General features: G+C 40.1%; 2 protein-coding genes and 1 long non-coding RNA gene across 13 annotated transcripts in view; 1 reads left to right on the forward strand and 2 right to left on the reverse strand.

The window, feature by feature from the left end:
* Positions 1–1,296, reverse strand: part of cenpe (centromere protein E) — a 28,370-nt gene extending 27,074 nt beyond the window's left edge. For all 3 annotated transcript variants that reach the window (XM_077577763.1, XM_077577757.1, XM_077577753.1), the window contains exon 1: positions 1,110–1,296. In XM_077577763.1, the coding sequence (XP_077433889.1) occupies positions 1,110–1,165 (56 nt within the window). In that variant the 5' untranslated portion in view covers positions 1,166–1,296. The remainder of the gene's footprint in view (positions 1–1,109) is intronic.
* LOC144059034 (uncharacterized) lies at positions 4–6,450 on the forward strand. 4 transcript variants are annotated; one of them, XR_013295549.1, is made up of 5 exons: positions 4–117; positions 3,248–3,556; positions 4,996–5,341; positions 5,541–5,610; positions 6,232–6,450. It is a non-coding gene; the product is annotated as an uncharacterized LOC144059034 (long non-coding RNA). The 4 variants fall into 4 exon arrangements; XR_013295546.1 differs by having other exon boundaries at positions 6,235–6,450; XR_013295550.1 differs by having other exon boundaries at positions 5,256–5,341; positions 6,235–6,450.
* On the reverse strand, positions 2,314–24,960 carry arhgef19 (Rho guanine nucleotide exchange factor (GEF) 19). Of its 6 annotated transcripts, none has more exons than XM_077577784.1 (17): positions 24,772–24,960; positions 22,802–22,939; positions 12,644–13,340; positions 12,100–12,573; positions 11,672–11,804; positions 10,468–10,553; positions 10,127–10,383; positions 9,288–9,448; positions 9,058–9,210; positions 7,477–7,606; positions 7,312–7,386; positions 7,148–7,237; positions 6,215–6,378; positions 5,140–5,298; positions 4,962–5,041; positions 3,861–3,965; positions 2,314–3,345 (listed from the first exon to the last, which is right to left on the reverse strand). In XM_077577784.1, the coding sequence occupies exons 3-17, from the start codon at positions 13,317–13,319 to the stop codon at positions 3,191–3,193; spliced, it is 2,898 nt and encodes a 965-aa protein (XP_077433910.1). In that variant the 5' UTR covers positions 13,320–13,340; positions 22,802–22,939; positions 24,772–24,960; the 3' UTR covers positions 2,314–3,190. The 6 variants fall into 6 exon arrangements, with proteins under 6 accessions (XP_077433910.1, XP_077433918.1, XP_077433947.1 ...); XM_077577792.1 differs by lacking the exon at positions 24,772–24,960 and adding an exon at positions 23,021–23,050; XM_077577821.1 differs by lacking the exon at positions 24,772–24,960 and having other exon boundaries at positions 12,668–13,340; positions 22,802–23,062.
* Between the last annotated feature and the right edge of the window lie 265 nt (positions 24,961–25,225).

The following is a 25,225-nucleotide window of genomic DNA, read 5'->3' on the forward strand; positions in this document are numbered from 1 at the left end:
AGACGTGACCACAGCATACATGACGTGTATGTAATAATACAGTAATAATAAGGTGGCAATTTACCATTACACGTCTGTTCATTACGCAGTTATTTTGCCGTAACAGATCCGCAGAAGGTCAGTTAAAACTCAAAAATGACAGTTAAACCAAAATTCTTTTTTTTGTAATCAGATACTTCATTATTTGTCTCGTTTGAAAGCTGAGCAAGTGTGGCGTGCAAATGATTTGGCGGTGATTATTTTGCCGTGACAGGTAACTCGCCTGCTATGATTGGTCAATCGATGGAGGCCTATATATACTTGGCCTGACGTGAACGGCTATTTTACCGTGATTACAGCAGGTTTGCCGTAAATGCGTTATTTTTGTGTTATGTGTAGACTGCTGGGAATCTGTTATTTTGCCGTGAGTCACGCACTATGCTTGATGCCTGCCTCATTTTACACCCTTCTATTTCTTTTATTCTTTCTTTTATTTGCCACCGAAAATAGGTCATTATCAGCCTAAGCCTATGACTACAACCCTCAGAGCAGGTTTATAGACACTTTGCAGCATTGGGTTAACAATCAAATGTGGCATATATGGACTCTGGCAACAAATAACAGTTCAATTCTTCTATAAACACAGGAAACAAAACGGCTCGTTTGCAACTCCTGACTGGCGGCAAGAAATTTGAAACAATAAAAGAAACAAACAAGCAATTGGGCTAGTTAAATAAATGAGAAAAGCACAGAGAAGTATTTGAACCCATGACGCAGCGACTTCAGCGCTCTACCCACTACGGCACCAGCTGGTATACATTTACCGGCACAGAATTTACACTAATAATGTTCGTGAGATTCACGGCAAAATAACGTTAGGTGGCGAGTTGCCGTTAAGGCAAAAATAACTGCGTAACATTCACGTTATACAGAAAAAAACACACCACGGTAATTGGAGTTAGGCTTAAAATAAGCCAAAAATGCCAGTGCCGATTTTTTTTGGGGGGTGGGGGACAGTCCACTCTTGTGCTTAACGTAAATGTGAACGTTGCTTTTAACCACATTGACTGTAAAATATGCTATGCACATTTACTGTTTGTTTAACAATTAACCGTACGCTTACAACTCACCTCTCAATAAATGGACGAAGTCGAACAAATACTTTCACGGCCGACTCCTCGGCCATTTTGTTGTCTGAAAAGAACCAACAAAAAAGTTAAACTCTTGCCAGCCTCGTCAACAAACCACTCTTCCACGAAACTAAAAATTAAACACAACTGAACTGCTGTCTTGGTTCAGGGTGGTTCGCTTTTAAAATTCAAATTTCTTCTCTGCTGCATAAATGAGAGTGGCAAATAGCGTTGGGGCACTTTACCGCCACCTGTCCGCCACCCATTGATCTGCAATGACTACTGAACAATTAAAATGAAATACAGTAACATAAAACGAAGTACATTTGATTGTCACATTCTTTTATTCCTGTTGTCCTAAAAAATACAATACATGTCTAATAATTTTATATCTGCTTGTTTTCTTTTCTTTTCCTTTTTTTTTACACTTGATAGATTACATGTTGAAGTGAATTCATTTCATTTTCGTTTTATTTAATCGAGTATTCCATTTAAAAACAAACGGAGCTAAAGGTTTTAATCTGGTGTAGAACCATGATTATGATTTTTCCCCTTCTTTTTTTATTTTTATTTTTTTTTACCCCCGTTGAAAACAGCCTTGTGAGAATAGTGAACCCACGTGGACGAAAATGATACTACAACAACTTTGGGAAATACGATTGCTCTCCAATGTGATGCCATTGCTGGGTGTTTTCGTGTTATTTTTTATTTTTTCAGTTGGTGCAGTAATTGCCATTTTCCATTTATTTGGTGTTTTACCTACATTCCCAATTCTGTTGTACATTTTCAGAGGATTACCACTAAAATGCTCGACTGCATTATGTTTTGCTTTATGTATTGCTTTCTTCATTTCACTTAATGTACATGGAAAATTGAAACTATTTTGGCAATATTAATTTCATAAATAGTTTTGATAGAGTATCGAAAGGTGATACATTAGACCAAAGGAACAACTGGAAGTGACTTATAACAACAACTGCAACAAGTCTAGCAACTAACGGGTGAGTGGCAATGTTTGTAATGTCAAAACCAAGATCGAGTTTTTGAAGATTGGAAAGGGGTTTTGTGGCCAGGTCATGGAATTCTCCCTAATCCATAAAAGAAGAGAAAAAAAAACAGCCACGGGGACTGTTAAACTTGCGAAGGTCATTTGGCAAAAGACTGGGAAAACAATGAACCGGTAGGTCAGGGGCACAATCCAGTGTTGTTGTTGTTGTTTTTTAATTTGCAATGCTGCTCCAAGACAAGACAAAATAGAACAATTGCAATTGATTTCCTTGGGTTACATTAGTGGGCAGACATCCAATCTCATACAATACGTGTGATTAGACGTGGGTGATTGTAATTTCTGAACATAAATTCTGTTCACATAAATTAGAATAAATGCATCAACTCTTTCCATAAAGATAAAAGCAGCTGAAAAAAAGCATAAATACATATTTAAGTTACAAACAATCATTAAAGAAAATAAGTGATAGGAATGTGAATTAAGCTTTTCAATACTGGTAAGAGTTTTGGGGAAAAAATGGCAGTGTTGATACTGAATAGCTAATACATTTCAAGTGAATTTTTTGATTGAAAAAAAATAATCCAGGTAAAATAAAAGATTTGGAGAAATGCGTTACATTTTTTTTTTAGAACAGTTCAATTGGTGCTTATTTGTTTCTTAACCTTTCACTGATGGTCCATTTCCTCTTATATGCAAATGTAATAAAAAGAAAGGAAATGACATTTGAATCAGCCATCGACAAGATAGACGTTGCAAATCTGTTATTCTTAGCTCCAGGTATTATGGTTTGCTTTTGAAATAAAAATGTTCTCTATTTACAAGACCACAACAAAGCAAAAAAGAAAGAAAAGCTTCGGACGCGTCCATGTCACATCGTAATGTTACAGTACATGAAGGCGTCATTTTTTTACTGTCACATCCATTTCCTGTACCGCTCATAGTTAGGAGCTTTGATATATTAGTTGCGTTCAGATTTGTCTTTACAGCATTCAACAAAAGGGGAACATTCACACACGATGTGTCCCGGTTTGGTAAACATTCATCACCCAAGAGGTTCCCGCAGCTTAATTGTCTAGTCTTCTCCTTGCAGTTTTTGTGTGACACATTTGATGCGGATATTTTCTCGCAGGTTGCGGAGACGTGCGCTGCGACTGGTGATTTCCTCCACGTAGGGTTTGGGGAACCAGCCCCGTTCCCCGTCCGACAGCCGGATGCCTTCCACCCAACCTGAAAGAAACATTACAACCACATTAACATCGGACGGAGGCGGTCATTAACGGAGCCGCAGCTTCATTTTGTTCACTTTGCTCCCTTCCAAAGAAAGCAGGTGGCCTGGTGGGTGGTGGTCTGGTCGGTGCTGGATTTCACTTTCCTTTCTTTGGTCCTCCCTCGGGTCTCCTGACGGCCTCACGACTTTGGCTGGAAGTGTTCGGTTTAGGTGAACGGTTTGGGATTTTTTAATAGGTTTTAGGTGAACTAATGAATACACACACACTTGCACGCACACAAAAAAAAAAGAAAAAAAAAAGAGAGAGCAATGATGATGACATGTCAAATCGGTAAAATTACCGAATGAACAATACTGAGCTCTCCAGAAAAAAAAAAAGAAAAAAGAAAGTAGCCATTTTTATAGATGATTCATTTGTATCATAATCTCTTTTTATAGGAAAATGTCAACACGATAACTGCGGTATTACATTTTTTAATATAGGGAGGTCCAGTATTTGGAAGAGTTCTCTCACCGTCGCTGGTGATGGTCTTGGCATGAAGAATGTCCGCCTTCTCCAGCGTTAACTCATCATGTTCTTGTGCCTGATAGCTTCTAATGCACTGGACCTGAGATATATCTGGGGGGAAAAAATGAATGAATTAATTAATTAATTCACAGCTGTCCCTCAGCTATTTTGTAGGGCTGTAGTTTGTATACATGTATATTTTATGCACAGCAATTTATCTACTTGTATTTATGTATTCTATAATTATTTAGTAAATAACTTTAGTGTTTAAAAAGTGCAGTCCACATGTTGACAGGTCATTATTCCATGAATCATTCAAAGTTCAACTGATAAAGACACAAGTGTGTTTGCATTTTTCTTGTGATCTGACTTGTGACTTCGGAATTTTGTCTTGTTCCTAAAGTGAATGCTTAAAAGTCAAAATGGAACCAAAACATTTACATATAATACATTTGATGTTGTTTATTGTAATACAGATTAATTAATTACTCGTGTTTGTTAAGTCATTTGCTCCCAAAAACGCATAAATATGTTCTATTTTAAATGTTTTAAGTGTCCCAAAGACGTATATATACGTTTTTTTTTTGGGGGGGGGGTTATGCTAGAGCATACAGAAGGCTTTGATGCAGCCTCTCAACTGCAGAGGACGGTTGAAAAAAATGGTAGTTTTTACACAAACGGCCAGCAGGCGGCAGCAGAGCAAAGGAAATGAACCAGGGCCATGTTGAAAAAAAACCTCAATTACTCACAATTCTAAATCAATTTGTGAATAAGGATTCAACTTAACTATATCCTAATGCTAATTGCTGCAAAAACGGAAACATTTAGAAATATACTTTTTTTTCCTGATGAAAGAAGAGATTTTAATCTTCCTTTTGGCAGGCTCCATGTTTTTATAGCAATAGAACACAATATTCTGCGGGCCTTGGAAAATCAGTCAAAATCCAGTAAAACAGCCGGGAGTGAAGGGGATTGCTTCTGTGAAAATGGCTGGGAGTGAAATTAAAATACACGGGACGGAAGCGGACCTTAAAAAAAATTCATTCGATATTAGATCGCAATCGCAATAGTGAAGAAAACAATAGCAATGATATTATTTTCCCTCACCATCATTTTCGCTGGCTTGCTCGATGTCTTGCAGAGGGTTGGATGGAAACATGGCTGCGATCCATCGCTGCTTCCCGCTCCTTTGTGTAGACAAAACCACAACACAACTTAGAGAGCACCGTTTCGATGCAAGCGTCCAGTTACGCTCTTTTGTCCAACTTGCGTCTTCGGTACGCACTCAGTGTTTGATTTGAGCAAGATCTGATGTTTGAGCTGCTGTCCTTCACACAACTGAAGGTGGAAGATGAAGCCCGAGATTCCTTGCAGCTTCTGACTCAAATCCTTCACTTTCAGCTCTCCTATCTTGGCGTGGACAAACACCAAGAACTTCCAAGTGCTGCAACACAACCACATACAGTTTGGATACAAATTTAGAGAAGGTAAGAATTGTTGACTTTCTCTAAAGCGGTTCATTCGGAAGATCCATTTTCTACTGTGCTTGTCCTCATTAGAATCACAAGTGAGCTACAGGCCATTTCTTAATTACCCTGGATTGGTCGCAGGGCACATACAAGCCAACATGCATTCACAGCTGGACAATTTCAAATCTTAAATGAACCGAACTTGTATGTTTTTTAGAATGTGGAAGCCGGAGCACCCGGAGAAATATCACATGCACAGGTAGGACATGCAAACTACACACAGGAAGGTCAGAGCTGAAATTCGAACCCTCAGATCTGTGAGACAGATGTGTTAATCACACCGAAAGTCGAATTTGTAGCAATTTTTTAAATTCCATTTTATTGCCAGAGTTAATGTATTAAAAGTGGAAAAAAGATGATTCAGCTCATCTGGCCAAGGTCTTCCATAAGTGTCAATAGGGGCGATTCGATTCGATACCGATTAATCCCGATACGAATAAATTGATTATTGCGATTATTATTTTTTTTACTCAAATTTAGAAAATAATAATTAGTAAACTTGTACATGTACACTGTAAGATTTGTATGGAAATGTATTTATCTGAAAATTCAGGCTTATAACTGAGCTGTTTCATGTTTGAAGAGAACTGAAATAAAATATTAAGGCTTAATGTTCCATTAATATAACATTCTGCCATGCTTAATGTGTGAATCCTAACCCTAAGTAAGACGTTTTGTTGAATATTCCCATAAAAAAAAAAAAAAGTTTAAAAATCGATTCGAGAATTGCGCACTGTAATATCGCGATATATTGCTGAATCGATTTTTTCTAACACCCCTAAGTGTCAACTTAAGGGAAAAATTGACATGAGGACACTGTTGGTGACCTACTCTTTCCTCCTGGACAGCAGGAGGCAGTCGTTGAACAGGTGCAAGTACACTGGCTTGGTGGGCAGCTTGAGTTTGGATCCCGAAATACTCATGGTCTGCGTGTCCACCTCCAGAAGTTCGCCGTGCTTCACTAGCCAGCGAGACTGAGAAATCAGAGGAAAGATCTAGAAAGAAAGACATTGTGTGTCACTTAGAATCTCTAGAAAGTGAAAAATAAATATGTCTTGTGTATGTGACACCCAACAGAGTGTTGTTTTCAACCTGCCAAATTTGAACGATTACGAAAATGGTGAAAAACAGTTTAACGCTATTTCTCCACAATTCTGTAAGACATAGTTTTTTAGTCTTTGCACGTTTTCAACAATTATCTTCAAAAAGTTACAAAGTATTCAAAAACAAATCCCTGAATTCACTTATGGGGTTTTAAAAAAATAATAATTAACCCTATAATGCCAAACACATATTAAATCCAAGACATTTTGAGCCCTCTATTTCATGAGTATAATATTTTTCCCGCATCAAAACCCTGACGTATATGATCTGACACATGCATTGCAAGGATAATCCATTAGAGGGCAGTATCACCCAGCGACCTCGCAAATTCGCCCCAATTGAGAAAGGAGAGACCCCTATACTTATTAATAGTGGGAAATGTTCTTTATGATTTTTGGAAATACTAATATGTTTAATATGTCTGTTTATTATTTTATTTTTGACAGTTATAAATATACAAATTTAAAGCATTGTGACCGGATGTATCAAATATGACACAAGTCAAAATTCATATGTGGAAGTTAAAAAAATTGGGTTTGTTCAAAAAGAACAATAAATACTCTATTTACAAAGAATGCAAATTTTCTGTCATATATTTCATGGTTCAGGCTTTATAGGGTTAAAACAAAGAGACGCCGGCAATCAACAGACTTGTGTCACCTTGCCCTCAAAATGAATTTTCTTATTGAGGTGGATGAGTTCCTCCATCCTCTTCATGGACTGCACGCTGGAGTTGCATTCTTTAATGATCTAAGACAAGACAGGAAGCATCCAGAGTTAGGATTTTTCCACAAGTCTTACTTTTGAGAATGATCGCTACGTACCTTTTTGAGCTCATTGAAAGCCTTGGTAGCCGTGTCCTCATCTCCGGAGCCCGGCACGGTCCTCTTTAAAATGTTCTGCGAGCATTTTTTTTTTTTTTTTACATTCTTTTAAAAATATTCCACCGAAATCTCATGCTGAAGATTCCCAGCGTGTTTTGATTGTACCTCCACCAGCATTTTAAGCCGAGTGATCCTCTGGAATGGGAGGATGAGGAAGGAGGTCAGAGGCAGTCTCTGGCAGACGCCGTCCTCCTCCAGACGGGCCAAGGTGGCGGGAAAGCGAGCTTTCTCTTGCCTGACCACACAAGAGGGGAAAATGTTGAAATTATTCTTGCAAAATGTGAGTTTAATCTTAAAGTATGAACACTAAATAAAGCGCAACACAACAAATGTACATCAGGTTGAAAAATGACCTACTTTCATTTGCCAAGTGATTAAGTTAACTGGATGAGGTTTTGTTTTGACAAAAAAAAATAATACTCAAAGTAGACTTTAATTTAGTATCTTACTTTTGATTACCACAAATTAAGATTTCAATATGTTTCCTTTTATACTTTACTGAACAAAAATAGTTTTTTTTTTATTTCTACATCAAGCATACACACATGGATCAAAAATGACCCATTAGGTTATTTAAGTGTTATTTAAAATTAAATGACTTGATACTATTAACTCATTCACTGCCATTGACGGCTATAAACGTCAAAAATTAATTTGAACTATTTCTATTAGTTTAGCTCCCCCCCCCCCACACACACACTTTCGTTAACAAGAGTATGAAAACCTAGATTTTTTCATTGTACATTTAGAACAGATATAAAATTTGTGATTAATCATGAGTTAACTAGTGAAGTCATGCGATTAATTACGATTAACAATTTTAATCGCCTGACACCCCAAATTTTTTATGTTTTAAAAAAATATATTTTTTATTATTCATTCACTCCCATTGGCGGCTATAAACGTCTAAAATTCATTTGAACTATTTCTATTAGTTATAAGTATAAGTATAAGTACATTTAGAACAGACGCAAAATTTGTGATTTACCGTGAGTTAACTAGTGAAGTCATGCGATTAATTACGATAAAAAAATTTAATCGCCTGTCACCCCTAATTTTTAATAATCTTTTTTTTTAAATGAATTTATGGCAGTGAATGAGTTAAGAACAATAATGCATTATCACATGTTCCGCATCAAAGGGAACATTTTTGCACTTGAGAAATTCTTCGGTTCACTACAAGTTAAGTCATGCAGGTGTATGTGAACGCAGAACACAAGCACCCATGTCTACTAGAAAATGTATTTAACAAGTCACAAAAGTAAAGTTTTTGCTCTTGTTCTGTGTGTGCAATATAAAAAAACTGTTATTTTGGAAAAACTTGCGAAAAAGAAAAAAGCGTTTCTAAATAAGGAACATAACACATTATAATATAGTGCAATATAAAAACAGAGCAATGACATAATTAAATATACTGTAAAAAAATAAAAAGTTTGTGTTTTAAGATTAGAACATTGAGATTGCGTCTCTTTTTTTCCCCCGATGTGTGCGCCTGGGCCACCAGGTGGCAGTATATTACACATATACACGATAATGCATGGATGATGACAGAGATGGTCACAAATCTGCGGGTTTGGGTTTAGTTGAAACTTAAGAAGTTTTGGTTCATCCAGTTATTTGTTTTAGACGGCGACACAACAATACAAAAATGAGACGCGTTCAGCAACAAGACGAAGCTCTACTCACAGGAGACGCTGATAGGTCTGCTCTTGGTAAGCCTGGTTGGTTACGTAAGGTAAGTAGACCCGGCGCAGAGCCGGGCAGTGATCCAGGACGATGTCACATACGTCAAAACGCAGTATGTCTTCCTCCAACCTGCGCTCCAAATCCTGAAGGAACCTGCGAGTCACGAACAGCGCTGGATACAACCTCCCGACGAACACGTTCAAGGACAGACGAGCGTGTCATGACTTAACCTCTCGCTGACATCTTTGACTTCGGGCAGCTTGGAGAAGAGCCACTGCTTGTCCTGTGCTCCGAGACATTCGGAGAGCTCCTGTGACAGCATGAAGTGATCCACGGCGATGGTCAAACTTCGGATGTATGAGGCCTCGGATGTCACCAGCTCAAACTTGGCCTAATGGGAGGAGGATTAAAAAAAAAAAAATTACATTTTTTTTTCAAAATCATTTATTTTATTATGTTCTATGTAGTAACCCCCATCAATAATATTCTAATTAATATTGTGTTTGTGGAATAAGAATTAAGCAGATAAATTGACGCCAAACTGCCCTTGGGCTCAAATTGCGAGCGTTGCAGCTCACCTCTGCTTAATTCTTGTTCCATAAATGCAATATTAATCAGAATACAGAGGATCCTTGCTATTCGTGGGAGATAGCGAGCAGGCCTGCATGCCAATAGCAAATAATAGCCGCATGTAATTAATATCCAATATAATTGCACTGGTTGAAAAAAAAAACCATAAATAATTTAATTAATAAATAAAAAATACACACATACATATATACATAAATAAAATAATAAAATACTGCTGTTAAAATTGAAGCTTTAACTACTGAGTTAAAGCTTTAACTTTGACAGCACTAAAATACCCCCCCCCCCCCAAAAAAAAAAATCTTGTTTAAGTGGGGCTATACTGCCAATAAGTGTTTTACACAAAAAAACATGGATGTACCAGAATTTTGATAAAAAAATAAAATAAAATAAAAAATCCACTGATAGAAATCGCGACTTGAAATGGAAAAATGGAAATGGAACTTTCTTTCTTTTTTGTGCAATACAAAGTGAAACCAACCTCCTGTAATTTTCTCTGCTCATTGCTGAAATTGTCCAGCTGACCACTCGAGCGCACATCCGGAATGTCCTGCCACAGGGCAAAAGCAGAACCCCGCGAGGAGCAAAAGGAGCCGGACGGAGATAGGCTGGACGGAGACGGGGTCCCATCGGAACCCTCGTCCCTGAGGCCGTCCTCCTCCGTGCCCGGCTCCTTGCCCTGTTGCCTTTGGATCTCTCTGTTAATGGCGACATCGCTGTATTCTTGATACAGGATGGCTACAGGAAACATGGAAACAGGTTTGAAGTATTCGCTTTGGAACAGATGGAGAAGAGGAAACGTTGTGGAAGAAGTTAACTTACAACTCGGTAAGAATCTGGATAAGCGATTGGAGCAGGTGACAACGGGCGGCGTGCTTAAGTCTTCCTCAACAGACCTCTTTCGCATTCTGTCGCCATCAATGATGAATGACATCAGTTTAGTAAACCACTGCCTATTTATTCATCCCTTTTCATATTTCTTCCCCCTGTGGAAACGTTCTTTAGCTTTTCTCTTAAAAGTGATACTTGACTCGTTGAGCCATTTTCAGCAGTAAAAAGTTAATATTTTGTCCAGAATGACTTTGATAACTTTGTTATTTTTCATGTACAATTAATACCTTTAAAAACTAATTTCCTCACTTGCTGTCGACTGAAGACGACATCATGGCTCAGTTTGCTGTCCAAACACAGAAAACAGGTGAGCCGTGATTGGTCGTTACCTACTTCCTCAGCACAGGTGATGTCATCTTTAGTTGACAGCAAGTGGAAAATGTCATTATCAAATCCATTCTGGACAAAATTTTAACTTTATACTGCTGAAAATGGTATTCCTTTAGTATGTCCCCTATGGTTCTCTGCACATCATTGTTGTTTTTGTAACACCTTAATTTTCATAAAAATCACTTTTTGTCATATTTGTTAAAAAATTAAATAGTGCCTGTAGTACACATGGTTAAAAAAAAATATCTGAAAAAATCCTATCCACAGCCAGAAAAAAAATTCAAACTAGGGTGAACATAAGTTGCCTTTTAGAGGTGGAGGGATCTCAGGCAGCTGAGAGGATTCAAAAGCGACACGAAAAAAACAAAGTGGATATTTTGCTGTGACCAGCAACTTGCCACTAAAGTGTTATGTCACAATTTTTTTTTACTACAATTTCTTGACGCAAAATGTGTCGTACCGCATAATGTTTATTATGGCCAGGGTTAGGGTAATGCCGATAGCATCTTATCTTCGGTGACACAACAAAATAAAAACTTTGTGAAAAGACACAGAAGGGAGTGAAGCCAGGCAGGAACCACGGCCAGTACATGGCTCGGTCTGCCGATTGACCACTCAGCCGACCTCAGCCAAAATATCCACTGCCACACAAAACCCACAAATGGGAAATTTTGTGAATCGCCAAATGCGAATAGGCAGAGGTTGACGTTCTATTCAAATATGTTGTAGCAATAAGATTGACACATAATTCATACGTTTGTAGACATGTTATGACTGACAATAACCACCGTGCGGAAATATTCACCCAAGTTTGCTGCTCCACCAATGCATTGGAACTCCATTGTCAGTGCTGGGCAGAAGAGGTGCAGGTCCTCCAGGACTGTCGGGGGCGCTCTCACTGTAGCCTCCAGAGCTGCGTGGCTTTGTGCTGGACTTATCTAGAAGAGGGTTAAACACAAGTAGTGCGGATGTATGAAGATGCGTGTGGGCAAACTGTACGTAAGCAAGCCTAAGAAAAAAAAATGATTTGGGGGAACATCTGTTTTTGCCAATAATATCGATTATTTATCATTCAAACACCGACTGTAAAATCCTTGTTACACTGGAAGTGTTGTTTAAATTATCCTGTAGTCGACCGGACATCTTTATCTATGCATGTTTTGTTTTGTTTTAGCTTCAAGAGCAGAGTGGGGTTGATTTACTTCCTCTTAATGAATTATTATATTTACTCACGATCTGGGCTGAGACCGCCAGAACTCTGTCTGTCCTTGGAGGCGACTCGAGCCGACAGTGACTTTCCCAGCTTCAAGGTGAAGGAATTTTTCCTTTGGGACAGCTGGAGTCTGGAAATGAGTTCTGAGGCCGAGAAGCGTCGCCGCTCGTGGTCTGCTTGGCGACTACGTGGCACACTGCTGCGCCCCATGGCCATCGTTGACGTGTCCTGACTATCTTCTCTCACGCCAGGTAGTGAGTCCTCCAGCATCGGCAGCCTTGCTACTGGTTGATGGAAAACGTCATCCTGACTGAGGTTCTGCAGGTCTGGAGCGGCTTCTGCAGACGAAGGGCTGGTGTTGGCGTCTTGCGAGGATTGGTCCTCCTCCAGGAAAGACGAGAAGGTTACAGGGAAGAGGAAGTCAGCATCCAGGACGGGGCTGCTGAGAGAGTCGTCACTGAGGCAGTCCGGAGAATAAACCTGCATCTTGCGGCCTGCGGACAACAACACAACTTGTAACACAATAGACATCTGCGAAGAGTTGAAGAAAGCGCACACACTCACGGATGGACTTCTCCTTAAGCGAACCTTGGGATGTTCGCCTCTGCGGATGGTAGGAGTCCAAATTCGGAAACTCTGGACCCTCGGGTGGTGATGGAGAGCAAGGTATCTGGGAGTCCCAGGAGTCTGTGTGTGTGTAGCGTGAGGACAGCGGGAAGGCCAAAGGGAGACTCTGAGGTATGTGTTGGGGACGATACGCTGACGTGGCACTCTGTGTTCCGCCATCAGTCTGTCCCAGTGAAAACGTCCTATGACCACTTGGGCATTCGATGTCCCCTGTACGAGTATGACAAGAGTTTGAAGTTACTGCTTCATCCTCCTTGTCCGTTCCGAGGTAGCTTTTAGCCCAGTCAATCAGTTCACTCTGCGAGTGTTTAAAAGAGTCAAGGGGTGGTGCGTAGGTGGCGCATTGTTTTCCACAAGTAAGGTCGTGTCCATTTAGTTTAGCATTTGCTGGTGGCTGAAGATCGATGAAAGTCAAAGACTCCTGCTGGCACACGGCAACATGCGTGTGGTGACACGGGCGTGGCAGAGGCTCGTCGTCTTGGTGGCCTGAGATTAGAGCCGTCGATTTGCCCGGGCCAGGGAGCCACATGCTGGGGTCGTCTCCTCGGCAGTGCAAAGCGTGATGGTGGGGCTGGAAATCAGGAAAAGGAGCGAGTCCATACCCGGGAAGCATGGCTACTCAGACACACTGCATCTGAGGGAGGGAGACAGAAAACACAGTGGTGACAAGGATTCTGAAACGCTTCCAACATTGGACAGCAAAAACAATGAAAACAGCAGGGGCCCCAAGATTGAGCCCTGCGGAACACCATACAACAGTGGGGCACAGCAGGACTCAGAGCAACCAAGGCTAAGACAACAAGTTGTCTGCCAAAAAGAGCCAACATTTTTGGTCTATCCAGATACTCATATACTTATATTCTGCAACAATAACATGAAACATTCTAATGTGTTTGCCTCACTGATCTGTATATATTTCTGGATAGCCCATACAGGCCCGTGCAAGCCTTTCAAAGCACAGGGCGGCCATCTTACTCCTCCCAACTCACTAGCAGACTACTGTGCAGATTAGACAACAATTGGACGGTAGGCGTGCTACTTTGAACCCCCCATTTTTCTTTTATCACTCAGCTCCTTAGACCCCAATATTAGATTTGGCGGAGGCATCTTTTGTTGAATTACAGTTATAATTCTTTAATAAAAAATATTTCCTGTAAACATCATTAAGCGTATAATTTATACATGCATTCAAGGTAAGCTGTAAAATATCTGACGTCCTCTTGTTGATGTTCAACAAATTTAAAACATCATAAATCATGCTGTTTCTACTAAGTATTGTCTCAAATGTTCTCCAATTTCAAAAATGTAAATGCTTAGGATCTTATGCCGAGAAATGTTTCTTGGGAGGAGTAATATGGCGGCCTCGCGTTTTCAAAAGTCTTGGCCTATCGGTGATCCAGTAATGTATGCAGATCGGTGGTTTACCTGCAGCAACGCAGGCAGGAAATGAGAATTCAACTTCCTCTTTGTGTTGTCAATGTGCAGCTGCTGGAAAGCCACACCTGTTCTCGTCAAGGCAGCCAGGACAGTCCGCCTTATCTCTCACTGCCCCGCCCCGCCCCACCCACAACCCACCACACAAACACACACACGGTTGGTAGGTAGTTAGCACAAATGCTTGTGTGTTCCCAGACAAAGGGTGTCTTTATGCGTGTTTGAGCCTGGCTGACACCTGAGAGTCTGTGGGAAGCGCTTACACTGATCCGCTCATACGGTGGCAGCTACCGGACCCGAGACACAAATTCGAGCCTAATGTCACAACGTGATTGAGCGGTCAGCAAACATCACATTCCAGTAAACAATTCATCCAGTATTTTTTTTATGGATGTCATAAAGCCGCCTCAAAAACCCCAGAAAAGGCATCAAATGATCTGATTCCACCTACGCATTCCTCAAGCTTCAGGTATCAAATCGCACCATAAGAAATCCAATTCCCCAAATGTGTCATTTTCCCTTATCCTAGCACCAACAGGTTGCCATTTGGGGCTCTTTTTACTATGTCATTTCACTTGAGCTTGAACACAGTCAGACATAAAGGCCTCTACAAAGCTATGTGCGGCATTGCCACGGTTGAAAAAAAATGCACAGCCGTGCTTTCTAGGTCAGGTTCTGAGTTTATGGCTTTCAGAGGGATGTACAGTAATTGATGTATTTCCTGCATTTTGAGGGCGTTACTACCCGACTCAAATGTCAACAAAGTAGGCCATACACAATGTGTCGTGAACACTGGATGATATGCTAATGCCCCAAGGCTGTGGTTTGATGCCACTTCGTAAATAGTCGTCAACGGGGTGGAGGAGCGCTGTGGATGCCCACCCACTGGTGGATGGTGTCTGCCCGAACCTCCACCTCCCCACACTTTTCAAGCCACTGTTTTGAAAAATGGTAAACAGGACTGCTTTTTTTGGTGCCCAACGCGCTTTGCAATGCTCACATTAACCCATACACTCCAGAAAAATAAATAAATAAATAAATAAATAATAATAATAATAATAATAAATAAACCATACACTCATCTCATACACCAGTGGTTGGCTGCTGGTCCACTGGGAGCAAATTGGGGTTCAGTGTCATGCTCATGGACACATCGACATGGTCACCAGGGGCGGGGCTCGAACCCAGTCAACCCACAACCTCACGGGTGGGAGATGACCACTCTACCAATGAGCCACGCCGGCCAGAAAAGAAATTATTTTGAATAAAGGCTGGTTGATAGATTGAATATAAAAAGTGCGAACCCAGGTTCAAATGCTAGTGTGATATTAAAAAAATAGCATTAATGATATAAAAACAGCATCCAACATTAATGTGACCTACAATGTGTACAACTCAAGTGAAAAAAGAGGGGAATTAAAAATAAACAACGGAGATTACTGTAGTTGCACAAGTGTTCACACCCTCTTATAACTGGGATGTTGCTGTGTTCCTAAGTAAAGAGTCACATTCAAACACATTTTAAATGACAGCCAGCGCACACCCGCCACTATTTTAAGTTCAGATGTTCTTATTAGTTTTTCCTGACATTTTCTTTCTTTCTCACAGAAACTTGAACGCTTTGTGCTAACACTGACAACTAATTTGAACTATACATGTTTCCACCCACCTAGTCAAAGGCCACAGGTCCGGCTGAAAAAAAAACGACCCCAATCCCATATCACGCTTCTACCTGGCATCTGCACAGGGGTGTGCAGACTTTTATTTTCATATTGAGGGCAATCGAATTTAAAGCAATATCTAACCATTTAACCTGAAAGTAATTGAAATGCACACAGCTGTAGCAACCCCAGAGATGCGACTTCAGCGGTCTTTATCACCGACGACGGAGAAGCCAGGACACAGCACAGTGGCTCGAGCCAGTCACAGTGGGGTGAGAGTTGCTGGTGAGGGTGCGTTGTGTGTGCGTGTGAGATCACAACGGCACACTAATTACATTGTGAGTGTACACACGCGCGCACCATTATCATTCAGTCTGGTGGGATTTTTTCTTTCTTTCTTTTTATCTTTTGTGCGTGTGTGTGTGTGTGTGTGTGTGTGTGTGCACATGTGCGTGCGTGTGAGTGTGTGCTCATTACTTCACCTAAAACCTATTAAAAATCCCATAACGTTCACCTAGACCGAATACTTCAGAATCCAGCTAGAGTCGTGAAGTTGTCAGGAGACCCGAGGAAGGATCAAAGAAAAGAAAGAAAAGTGAAATCCAGCACCGACCAGACATCCTCTTTTATTCCTTTCAAAGCAAAACAAAGAAATTCGTCATTTGAATCAGTCATATATGAAGTATGCTGTTATATGGCTTAAGATTCGGTCCTTGAGGGCCGGAGTCCTGCAGGTTTTGGATATTTCCCTTCTCCAACACAGCTGATTCATGATCAGCTCATCAGCAAGCCTGATAATGATTCTGTTCATTGGAATCAGCTGCACTTCGAGTAGGGAAACCTCTCAAACCTGCAGGCCTCCGGCCCTCGAGGACCGCAGTTTGACATCCTTGCTTTATAGGATAGTCTTGCTTATTTCTATGATAGCGATGGGGTAATGGTGGTAAGGCGGATGAAGTCATTATAAGCATTTTATAACCAGATTTTTTTTTCTCCTGGTGCTGTTATGAAAGAGTGAACCCGGGGTTGGGGTGGGCCGCGTCAAGTCAGGTGTGGGGTTGCAAGGGGCTGGCTTACCTAAATATCGATACATGGCGCAGCCCCAGGAAATGTATTCATGACCGTGTCAGACATCAGCAGCATTCAGACGGACAATCTGTCTGTAACTGGTGGGACGTACGGGGGTCAGGGGTTCCTGGCAGCACGGCAACAAAAATTTATGACAGCTTGGAAAAAAAAAACGGCGGCCATCTCGCAAGTAAACGTCAAGAAAGCTAAAGAAGCCTGGACCTTTAGCCCCCCCCCCCCCCCCCCCCCATCTCCTTTCGCCATAGCAAGTCTGCTCTCATGTGATTTAAGGCACAAAGGAGCTTTTGGCAAGTTTACGTTTTAACCATGACGCACACGCATGGTGTCATAAAAATCCTCGGGTCGGCATCCTTTCTAATGCGTAAGTATAGTGACATTTGAATACAAGCAGCAAAAAAAAGAAAAAAAATAATACAAGCAGCAAAATAAAATCCATACATTTGTATCCATCTAATGGGGCGGCCATCTTCTCTTGTGCTGCCACTTGCTGTCAACTGAAAATGACATCACGGTGCTTAAGAGCTCATCTTTCGAACGCCACGTGATCAAACCCAGAAAACAGGTGAGTCGTTACCTGAGCCCTTTGGCACTTTCACTTGACAGCAAGAGGCAAAATGGCCGCCCTAGAGCTGAATAAAAACCTGCAGCTCACTTAGAAAAACGTTCTGTCAGCCATTTACTTTCTGATAGTCGAACGGCCTTAACAGGCCAGTAACAGTGACTGGTATCGACATCCGTGGCAAGTATCCGATACCTTGAAATAAAGCCAGTTTTGGCCTGATACGATCCCTGGAATCAGAATTTGCCCATCCCAAATCAAAACCCTAACACAATGCCATAAACAAATAAACAATATTTGTCCATTTGAATTCACCTCCACTGACAACTGATCCTCTACACTCTAAAAACAGTTGGGTTAAAAAATAACCCAACTATGGGTAAAAAATGGACCGATTCTCTCCTTGGGTCAATTTGACCCAACTTTGAGTCAAGAAATGGGTCTTTTAGTGTAAAACAACTCATACATATTGGTTAGATCCTTTACTTGGGTTAAAAAAAAGGATCTATAATTGGGTTACTTTTGAGTGTAATTTGCAGTGGCCATAAAAAGTGTACAAACTCCAAATGCCAGGTTTTTGTAATATAAAATAAATGAGACCAAGATACTGTAAATCATTTCATTCCTTTTCCCATCAATTAGTTGAAATATAATCGGGGAAGTAAAATTTAAATGACACAATCTAATAACTGCTACGTGCATTCAAACCAGGATTGTATCAGTTTGGAAATTTTCATTATTGTTAGTATTTATTTTTATTTTTTTTTGTTTAGTTTAGTTTTTTAAATTTAGTTAGCTTTAACTTTTGGGGTGTGCACATTTTTGTTTTTTTAGTTTTCCCTTCCCTCTAACATGAGCGCTGGCACTTTTAGACTCAGCCCTTATATTGTTATTAAAATGTAGTTAGCTGTAATTAGTTTTCAGAGTGAGTTTGTTTTGAGTTTTTACTAGTTTTAGTTTTAGCCCTCAACAGCCTTGGTGTCAACTCACTGTTGTTGTTTTTTTTAGTTTTCCCTTCCCTCTAACATGAGCACTGGCACTTTGGACTCAGCCCTGATATTATGTTGACAGGTTGGGACATGCTACGCTTTCAAACGAGGAACATACCGACCAAACTGACCGTTCAAAAAGTAGTGTCCCTTCAAATAAACTGACTGGAGTAAAGCCTTGGAAAACACAAATACACGGTTCTGCTTTGTTTGTGTGTGCTAAGGCTCAACATTTTGCTGCAAAAACTAGGAAACACTGATATTTTGTTTTGAACGCACAGGTGTGTGCAGCCACGGCCTCGGGTTTCTGAATGTGCACGCCGGCGTGTGCCAAATGTTCTCAGCCGTGCAGAAGGAATTAATAGCTGAAAAGATTTTACTTATCTTTTTATGAATCAAAGCCATCAATCAAGGACTTTGTTAGTGTCTTGCACACTAGGTGGTCCTTTTAATAGTCCGGCTTTCAAGTTCATGTCCAATTTCAAGGGCCTCGTCCTCCCCCCCAGACGATAACACCCTTGGATACTCGCAGACACTTTTCCACATTCCCAAGATGACTTGGACCCACATTCCTCGCAAATGGACGGCTAAACCGAGGCCGGAGACGATCAAAGAAAGGCAACGGCACACGTGTGCACAGGTTGCTATTAAGGATGGCTGGGACCGCTGCTATTTAGGTCACATGACCCGAAACGAAGAAGAAACCAGGAAAGGGACACATTCTCCGCTATATGACATGTGACGTGTTCTCCAAACAGGCAAGTTGTGAGGCAGGAAAGGCAGAATGGGGCTTTTGTCTCTAAATTTGTCAGCAATGGTGGGAAGTAATCAAGTACAAATATTTATTGCAGTTACTATACATAAAGCAGAAGTGACATTTTTCTTCTAGGGGACCCTGGGCTGTTGCAATGCCACTGGCCCACTGAATTTCAGTGGCGCCAACACAATAAAAGAGACATTGACGGCCGCAAACCGCCCACATATTGGGACGTTCTATTTTAAATATTGCCATGGTCCTAAAAACGTATTTATATGTTTTTTTGTTTTTGTTTTTTTTAATGCTAGGGCTTTGATGCAGCCTCTGACCTGAAGAGGTGGCTTAAAGCAATGGTAGTTTAGTTATTACCAAAAACGGCCAGCAGGTGGCAGCAGAGTATAAGAGATCAGTGTTTTCAACAGGTTTGATGAAACTTCGCTATGTTCTAATGCTATTTGCTGCAAAACAAAACAGATACAAATATACTTTTTTTCCTGATAAAAGAAGAGACTCTAATGTTTCTTTTGGTAGGTTGCATGTTTTTATAGCAATAGAACACAATATTCTGTGGGCCTTGCAAAATCAGTCAAAATCCAGTAAAACAGCCGGGAGCGAAGGGGGTTGCTTCAGTCAAAATGGCTGGGAGTGAATGAGTTAATGACAAGCAAGTTAGCGTTTACAGTTAAACGGAACACACAACAAACTAAATTACACATACGGTATAGCATATTTAAAAGCCAGTGCTAATGCTAGCTGTCAATTTAAAAGTCCATTGAGAGGCTAATAGAAAATAAGCATCGAGTTACGGGAGTGATATTCCTTCAAATAACAAATATTCACATGTAAACACTGGATGAAGACATACTGAAAACAATATCAATATTAAAAGGCATATATTCTTCTTAATCTGTGAAAAATGAGTTATATTAATAAATTCAATTGCAACTTTCTGGTTCTACGCTCCTTATCTAAAGGCCACAGCACGCACACCAGGAACTTTACTTGTTAACATTAACATTGTTTCTAACTTATTTTGGGGGGTTCTTATATTTGCAGTTGAATTTTGGTACCCATTTTAAATAAATCGGTTTTGAAATCAATGAATAATCATCTTTCTTAACTCCTTCACTTCCAGCCATTTTGACTGAAGCAACCCTCTTCGCTCCCTGCTGTTTTACTAGATTTTGACTGATTTTGCAAGGCCCACAGAATATTATTTTCTATTGCTATAAAAACATGGAACCTTCCAAAAGGAAGATTAGAGTCTCTTCTTTCATCAGGAAAAAAAAGTATATTTCTATCTGTTTATGTTTTGCAGAAATTGGCATTAGAATATAGCGAAGTTTCATCATTATTCACAAATCTGGAAAACAGCTTCTTGCAACATGGCCTGGTTGATCTCTTATACTCTGCTGCCAGCTGCTGACCGTTTTTGTAATAACTACCATTCTTCAAGCGTCCCTCTTCAGTTCAGAGGCTACATCAAAGTATGCTCTAGCATAATTTTTTTGTATTTTTTTAAACGTTTAAATACGTTTTTGGGACTATGGTAATATTAGATGTATTTATATGTTTTTGGGTGCAAATGAGTTGATTGTGATTTCAATATCAATCAAAGTTATCGTGATTATTATTTTTCCATGACTTTTTGGGACACTTTGGTGGTGTGTAGTGAGATTTTTCTAATGCTAAACGCTGCGAAGGGTAATAACGCACGTACGCGAGACGCCTGCAGCCATAAGCCGACGAGAATGAAAATCATTATTTCAGAGATTAGACACAGACACGCTTGACATTACAAAACATTTAGTCATCAGCGCGGCAGACAGTCACCTCCGTTTAGCCTCTTATGGCAGACTGGAAATGAGTCAAAGTGTCCACAGCGTTTAACTGCGCACCCAAACGTGTCCAATGTGCCTTCACAAGCCAATCTGTCTCCCCCTGAAGCCTGCAGGTGAGACGCCGAGGTCGCGTGTTGAATATCGTTTGTAACGAGCTCCCGTGCGGCATGAACATACCCCAGACATGCGCTTACCTGCCCCGCCGTGCAACTGCAACACCCCCTCGGTGCACGCCAACCAACATCTTCTTCTCACCCAATATTAGCATTAGCATTATTAATGATCAAGGAAGCAAATGATCCTCGTACACAAGATTGATGTTTAGCGACAGGGCTGTGCTAAAAGTCAACACCAGCTGACGGATTCAATTCATTTAGACTGAAAAGGGGCAAGTTGAGTCAACGCAGAATTTGATAAATACTTAAGATGGACGATACAAGTACAGCTATGCTTGTGATAAAAATGGAGTTACCGGGGGAGGTCTGACAAACTCAAATGTTTACACTGTGCATAATAATTAAAGTGGCTTTTTGAAAATTCATTGATCAACAGTACATTTGCTAAAGCAAAAAAATAATAATTTCACATCCTGTACACTGCCATATTGGACATTTTTGACCAGTCAAAAAGTTAGTGGTGTGTTAACTTTAAGGAAAAGTTAACTGAGTTTTGAACAACATAATCGTGCTATTAAAGTTAATGGCTAGTTAAATCTACTTCACTGTGGTTAAAAGAATAACCGAGTTTTGAACAACTGGGCACTGTTCGCTACCTCACCTGGATGAGCTAGACGGTGCCACCTCTCTTATCTCAAATTTTTGCTTGCGAGTCGGGATGACAATTATAGACCAATTTGACGTCGTACAGATAAAACAGATAATAAAGAAATCCGCCGATAATAATAGACATGCCACGTTGGTCCATAACGTGCGCAACCTCATGTTCACCGAAAATGCATCATGGCGACATGGCAGTCACCAGTGTGGGATTTCTTTACTGTCCTGTTATGGAAAATAACTATAATAATAATAATAATAATAATAATGGCTATAATAATAACATGTATTAACATAACAAGTTGTTATTTTCTTTAACAATGGGATTTTCAAGGTGACCTGACCTGCTCCGGACAGACTGCTTGCTTTCCTGTCTAGCTGACCCTTCCTTTCTCCTCCCAAAACCTAACCAGGCTGCATAAAAATCTCAGAGATCACCTCTTGTAGACTGCTCTGTAAGACTTGTGTATATTTGAAGCTTCAAATATAAGCAAACCCAAAAGACAAATAGTTTTATTCATCTCGCCTAACTACTGAAAATTACACAACACTCCCCAAAATGTTACCCTCGCAGTTTTTGGTTGCATTTTTAAAACGTGACTATTTCTATTTATTCAACTTCATGGTGCTTTACACAATGTGTTGTACACGATTCGAAAGCATATTTGTATTCAAGTTAATTTTGCAAACAATTTATCGGTTATCGACATCTGCACTTTTTAAATTATTTTATCAGTATAGGTTCAAAATAGCATTATCGTGCATCCCTACTTGTAAGTCAAAGCGAAAAACTGTCACCAAACTGGCACCATTGTACTTGACACTTAGAACAGCAACTATGAGCCAAAATCTTTACTATCAAGTATTCTCATTCCTGAATTCCATCACTCAGTGACAGAGAGAATGGGAATGGTTGTCTTTCTCCACATGTGACCTGCGACCAATCTGGGTTTTTCCCACACACATGTACATGTATTGATATTGAATACCTGAAAGATGCGAACAGCCCAGCACAGTCGCCGGCCATCTGCAACAGCGTGAAGGTGCTGCAAGCCGTCGAAGGCTCAGGCTGAGGAGCTCCATTGTCCATCGCTGTCTCGTCTGCCTTCTGTCCTCACACTTGCTTTCTTTTGGAGAGAAAAAAAAATAATCTTGCACTCCTATTGCTCGCTCAGAGAAACAAAAACGAAAAAAGATTAGAGACTCACAATGCAGCTCTCCTGACTGCGTCTATCTCTTTTCTCACTCCTTTCCCCTTCTTCCCTCCTTCTGTCTGTCCCTCCCTCTCTCTCACTTTCTGCTACTGTTGGCTTCTCGCTCTTATTTTCTCTCTCAATCTCCTCCTCCCTCCAACTTGAAATGTTCTCTCAACTGAGCACCTGCCCGAGAAGGGAGCGACAGTGAGGAAAGCAAACTGCCACTGTCACTGTCACTTTTGACTTGGGTCCTGTAATTCGTGTTGCATTCATTTGCTGTTTTCACCCCTAGAATGAATTAAGTGTTTCTCAAATTATTTTTTTTGTTACAGGAAGTAAATATTTAGCACCCTTCGAACTCTCCGCTGCAACTATAAATAGTCCATAAAATTGTTGAAAGCACACTTCTGCAGAGAAGCTAATTATCCGTGCGCACTTTGACAATGAGAGCGCCACTGCCACCTACTGTATTGGATGTGTAATGGCACTTGATGCTAGCATGGCAAAAAAAAAGTTTCCTGGGGTCGTACGCGCACCCTCTGGCATCACACCACACGCACCCAGTGGACTCACCCCGATTTAAAAAGGACTGGTATAGGTCCAATGAAAAGTTTAAAATTAAAGGTACTCAATGTGTAATCAAATTATTATTAGTTTAAATTGATACTACAGTGTAGCCCCGCGTACTTGGAGTTTGGCACCTGCAGAGCTAGTCCCAGATTTATTTTCCCAATATTTCTTTGGGGGGTAACTGACCCACGCTTTTCTTAGAAAAGGCTAATTGTTGGTTTATTTGTTTTCACAAGAATTTGGGGGGGGGGGGGGGGGGGGTTAAAAATATATATATATTCGGTGTTTTTTTGTTATGCGCAGCAATTGTTTGTAAATTTTTGCTATTTGTGGGTTGGTGCACTGTATTCCTGTATTGATGTTAAAATTAACACCACAAATTGTTCATTGACATGCTAAAAAAAAAAAACTATTCTTATGTAATATCAGGAGCACTTTTCAAATGTGTTGGAGCATCGAGATGATGTGCAGACATCTACCTCCACAGTTTTATTTTATTTTAATTTCTTTTTTTGTTTCTTAATTTCAAACATGTATGTTATATTCTCGTTTATAACTCAACTGTGGACAGTACATTTTAAGGGTAATATAAGGTCGCTTACAGTGTTTTTCATACTTGTGGGTGCTTTTCACACACAAAAAATATGTTCTTGTTTTGTGTTGCGTGTATGAACTGATTCAAACGTTGGGTTCTATATGTACTCACTGAAAGCAAGATGTACTATGCAATTTAATTTTCATGATCTGCAGGCAAATCATGAACATGTTAAAACATAGCAGAAAAGAGTCTAATGCATACTTGAGTGACATTATTTCAATACCTCGTTCGTTGATATGATGTAACAGTAGCACAGCAGAAACCACTAAACCAGTAATCATCAATGACAGCGCCCTCTGTTGGTCCAAGTCAAGATAACAGAAACATTTCCTCAAATGTATAGAATAGTGAGTGAAAAGTTGTTCAAAAATTTGTTTCAGCCTGTTTATTACTACTCCCAATATAAGTTGACTAAATAACTAAATAAAGAGAACTACACTTTTTATGTTTAGCTTCATGCTAAAACGTGATGCGAAACCCAGATATGCGCTAACCATAGCATCTAAGCTATATAGAATCTATATGGCACTGTTTTAACCCTTAAGCAACAAATTGGACACAAGCAGTACAGCACAAATAATGTCAGAATACTCACGTGTTTATATTATATCATCTGCGAAGAATGACAAATGCCACTTCTGAGGAGTTGTGGCGCTCCCTATGACTCCATGTTTATCCATCAATAAAGTGTTACGGGTGTGCCATCTTTGGGCAAGCGGTACAATATGCCCTCAACTGGTTTCCAGCCAGTTGCAGGGCACAAATAGACAAAAAAGACAAACATTTAAACTCACTTTCACGCCAACAGAAAATTGATATCTGTATGTATATGTACGTATGTATTATACTGCCCCCATGTGGCCAAGGTGCCCAGTAAAATGAAAGCACAAAGTGTAAGAAAAACATATATTTTTTACATTCTACTTCACAAATGTCACTATCTGTTTCTCTTCTGTGACGTTTCATTCCACATGCAGGCACAAAACTGTGATGCAACTATCCTTAAAAAAAAAATACATTTGCAATGTAAATGATTTACAAGTATCTTT

Source organism: Vanacampus margaritifer, chromosome 1 (genome assembly GCF_051991255.1).
Source record: "Vanacampus margaritifer isolate UIUO_Vmar chromosome 1, RoL_Vmar_1.0, whole genome shotgun sequence".
In the NCBI taxonomy this organism is placed as follows: Eukaryota; Metazoa; Chordata; class Actinopteri; order Syngnathiformes; family Syngnathidae; genus Vanacampus; species Vanacampus margaritifer.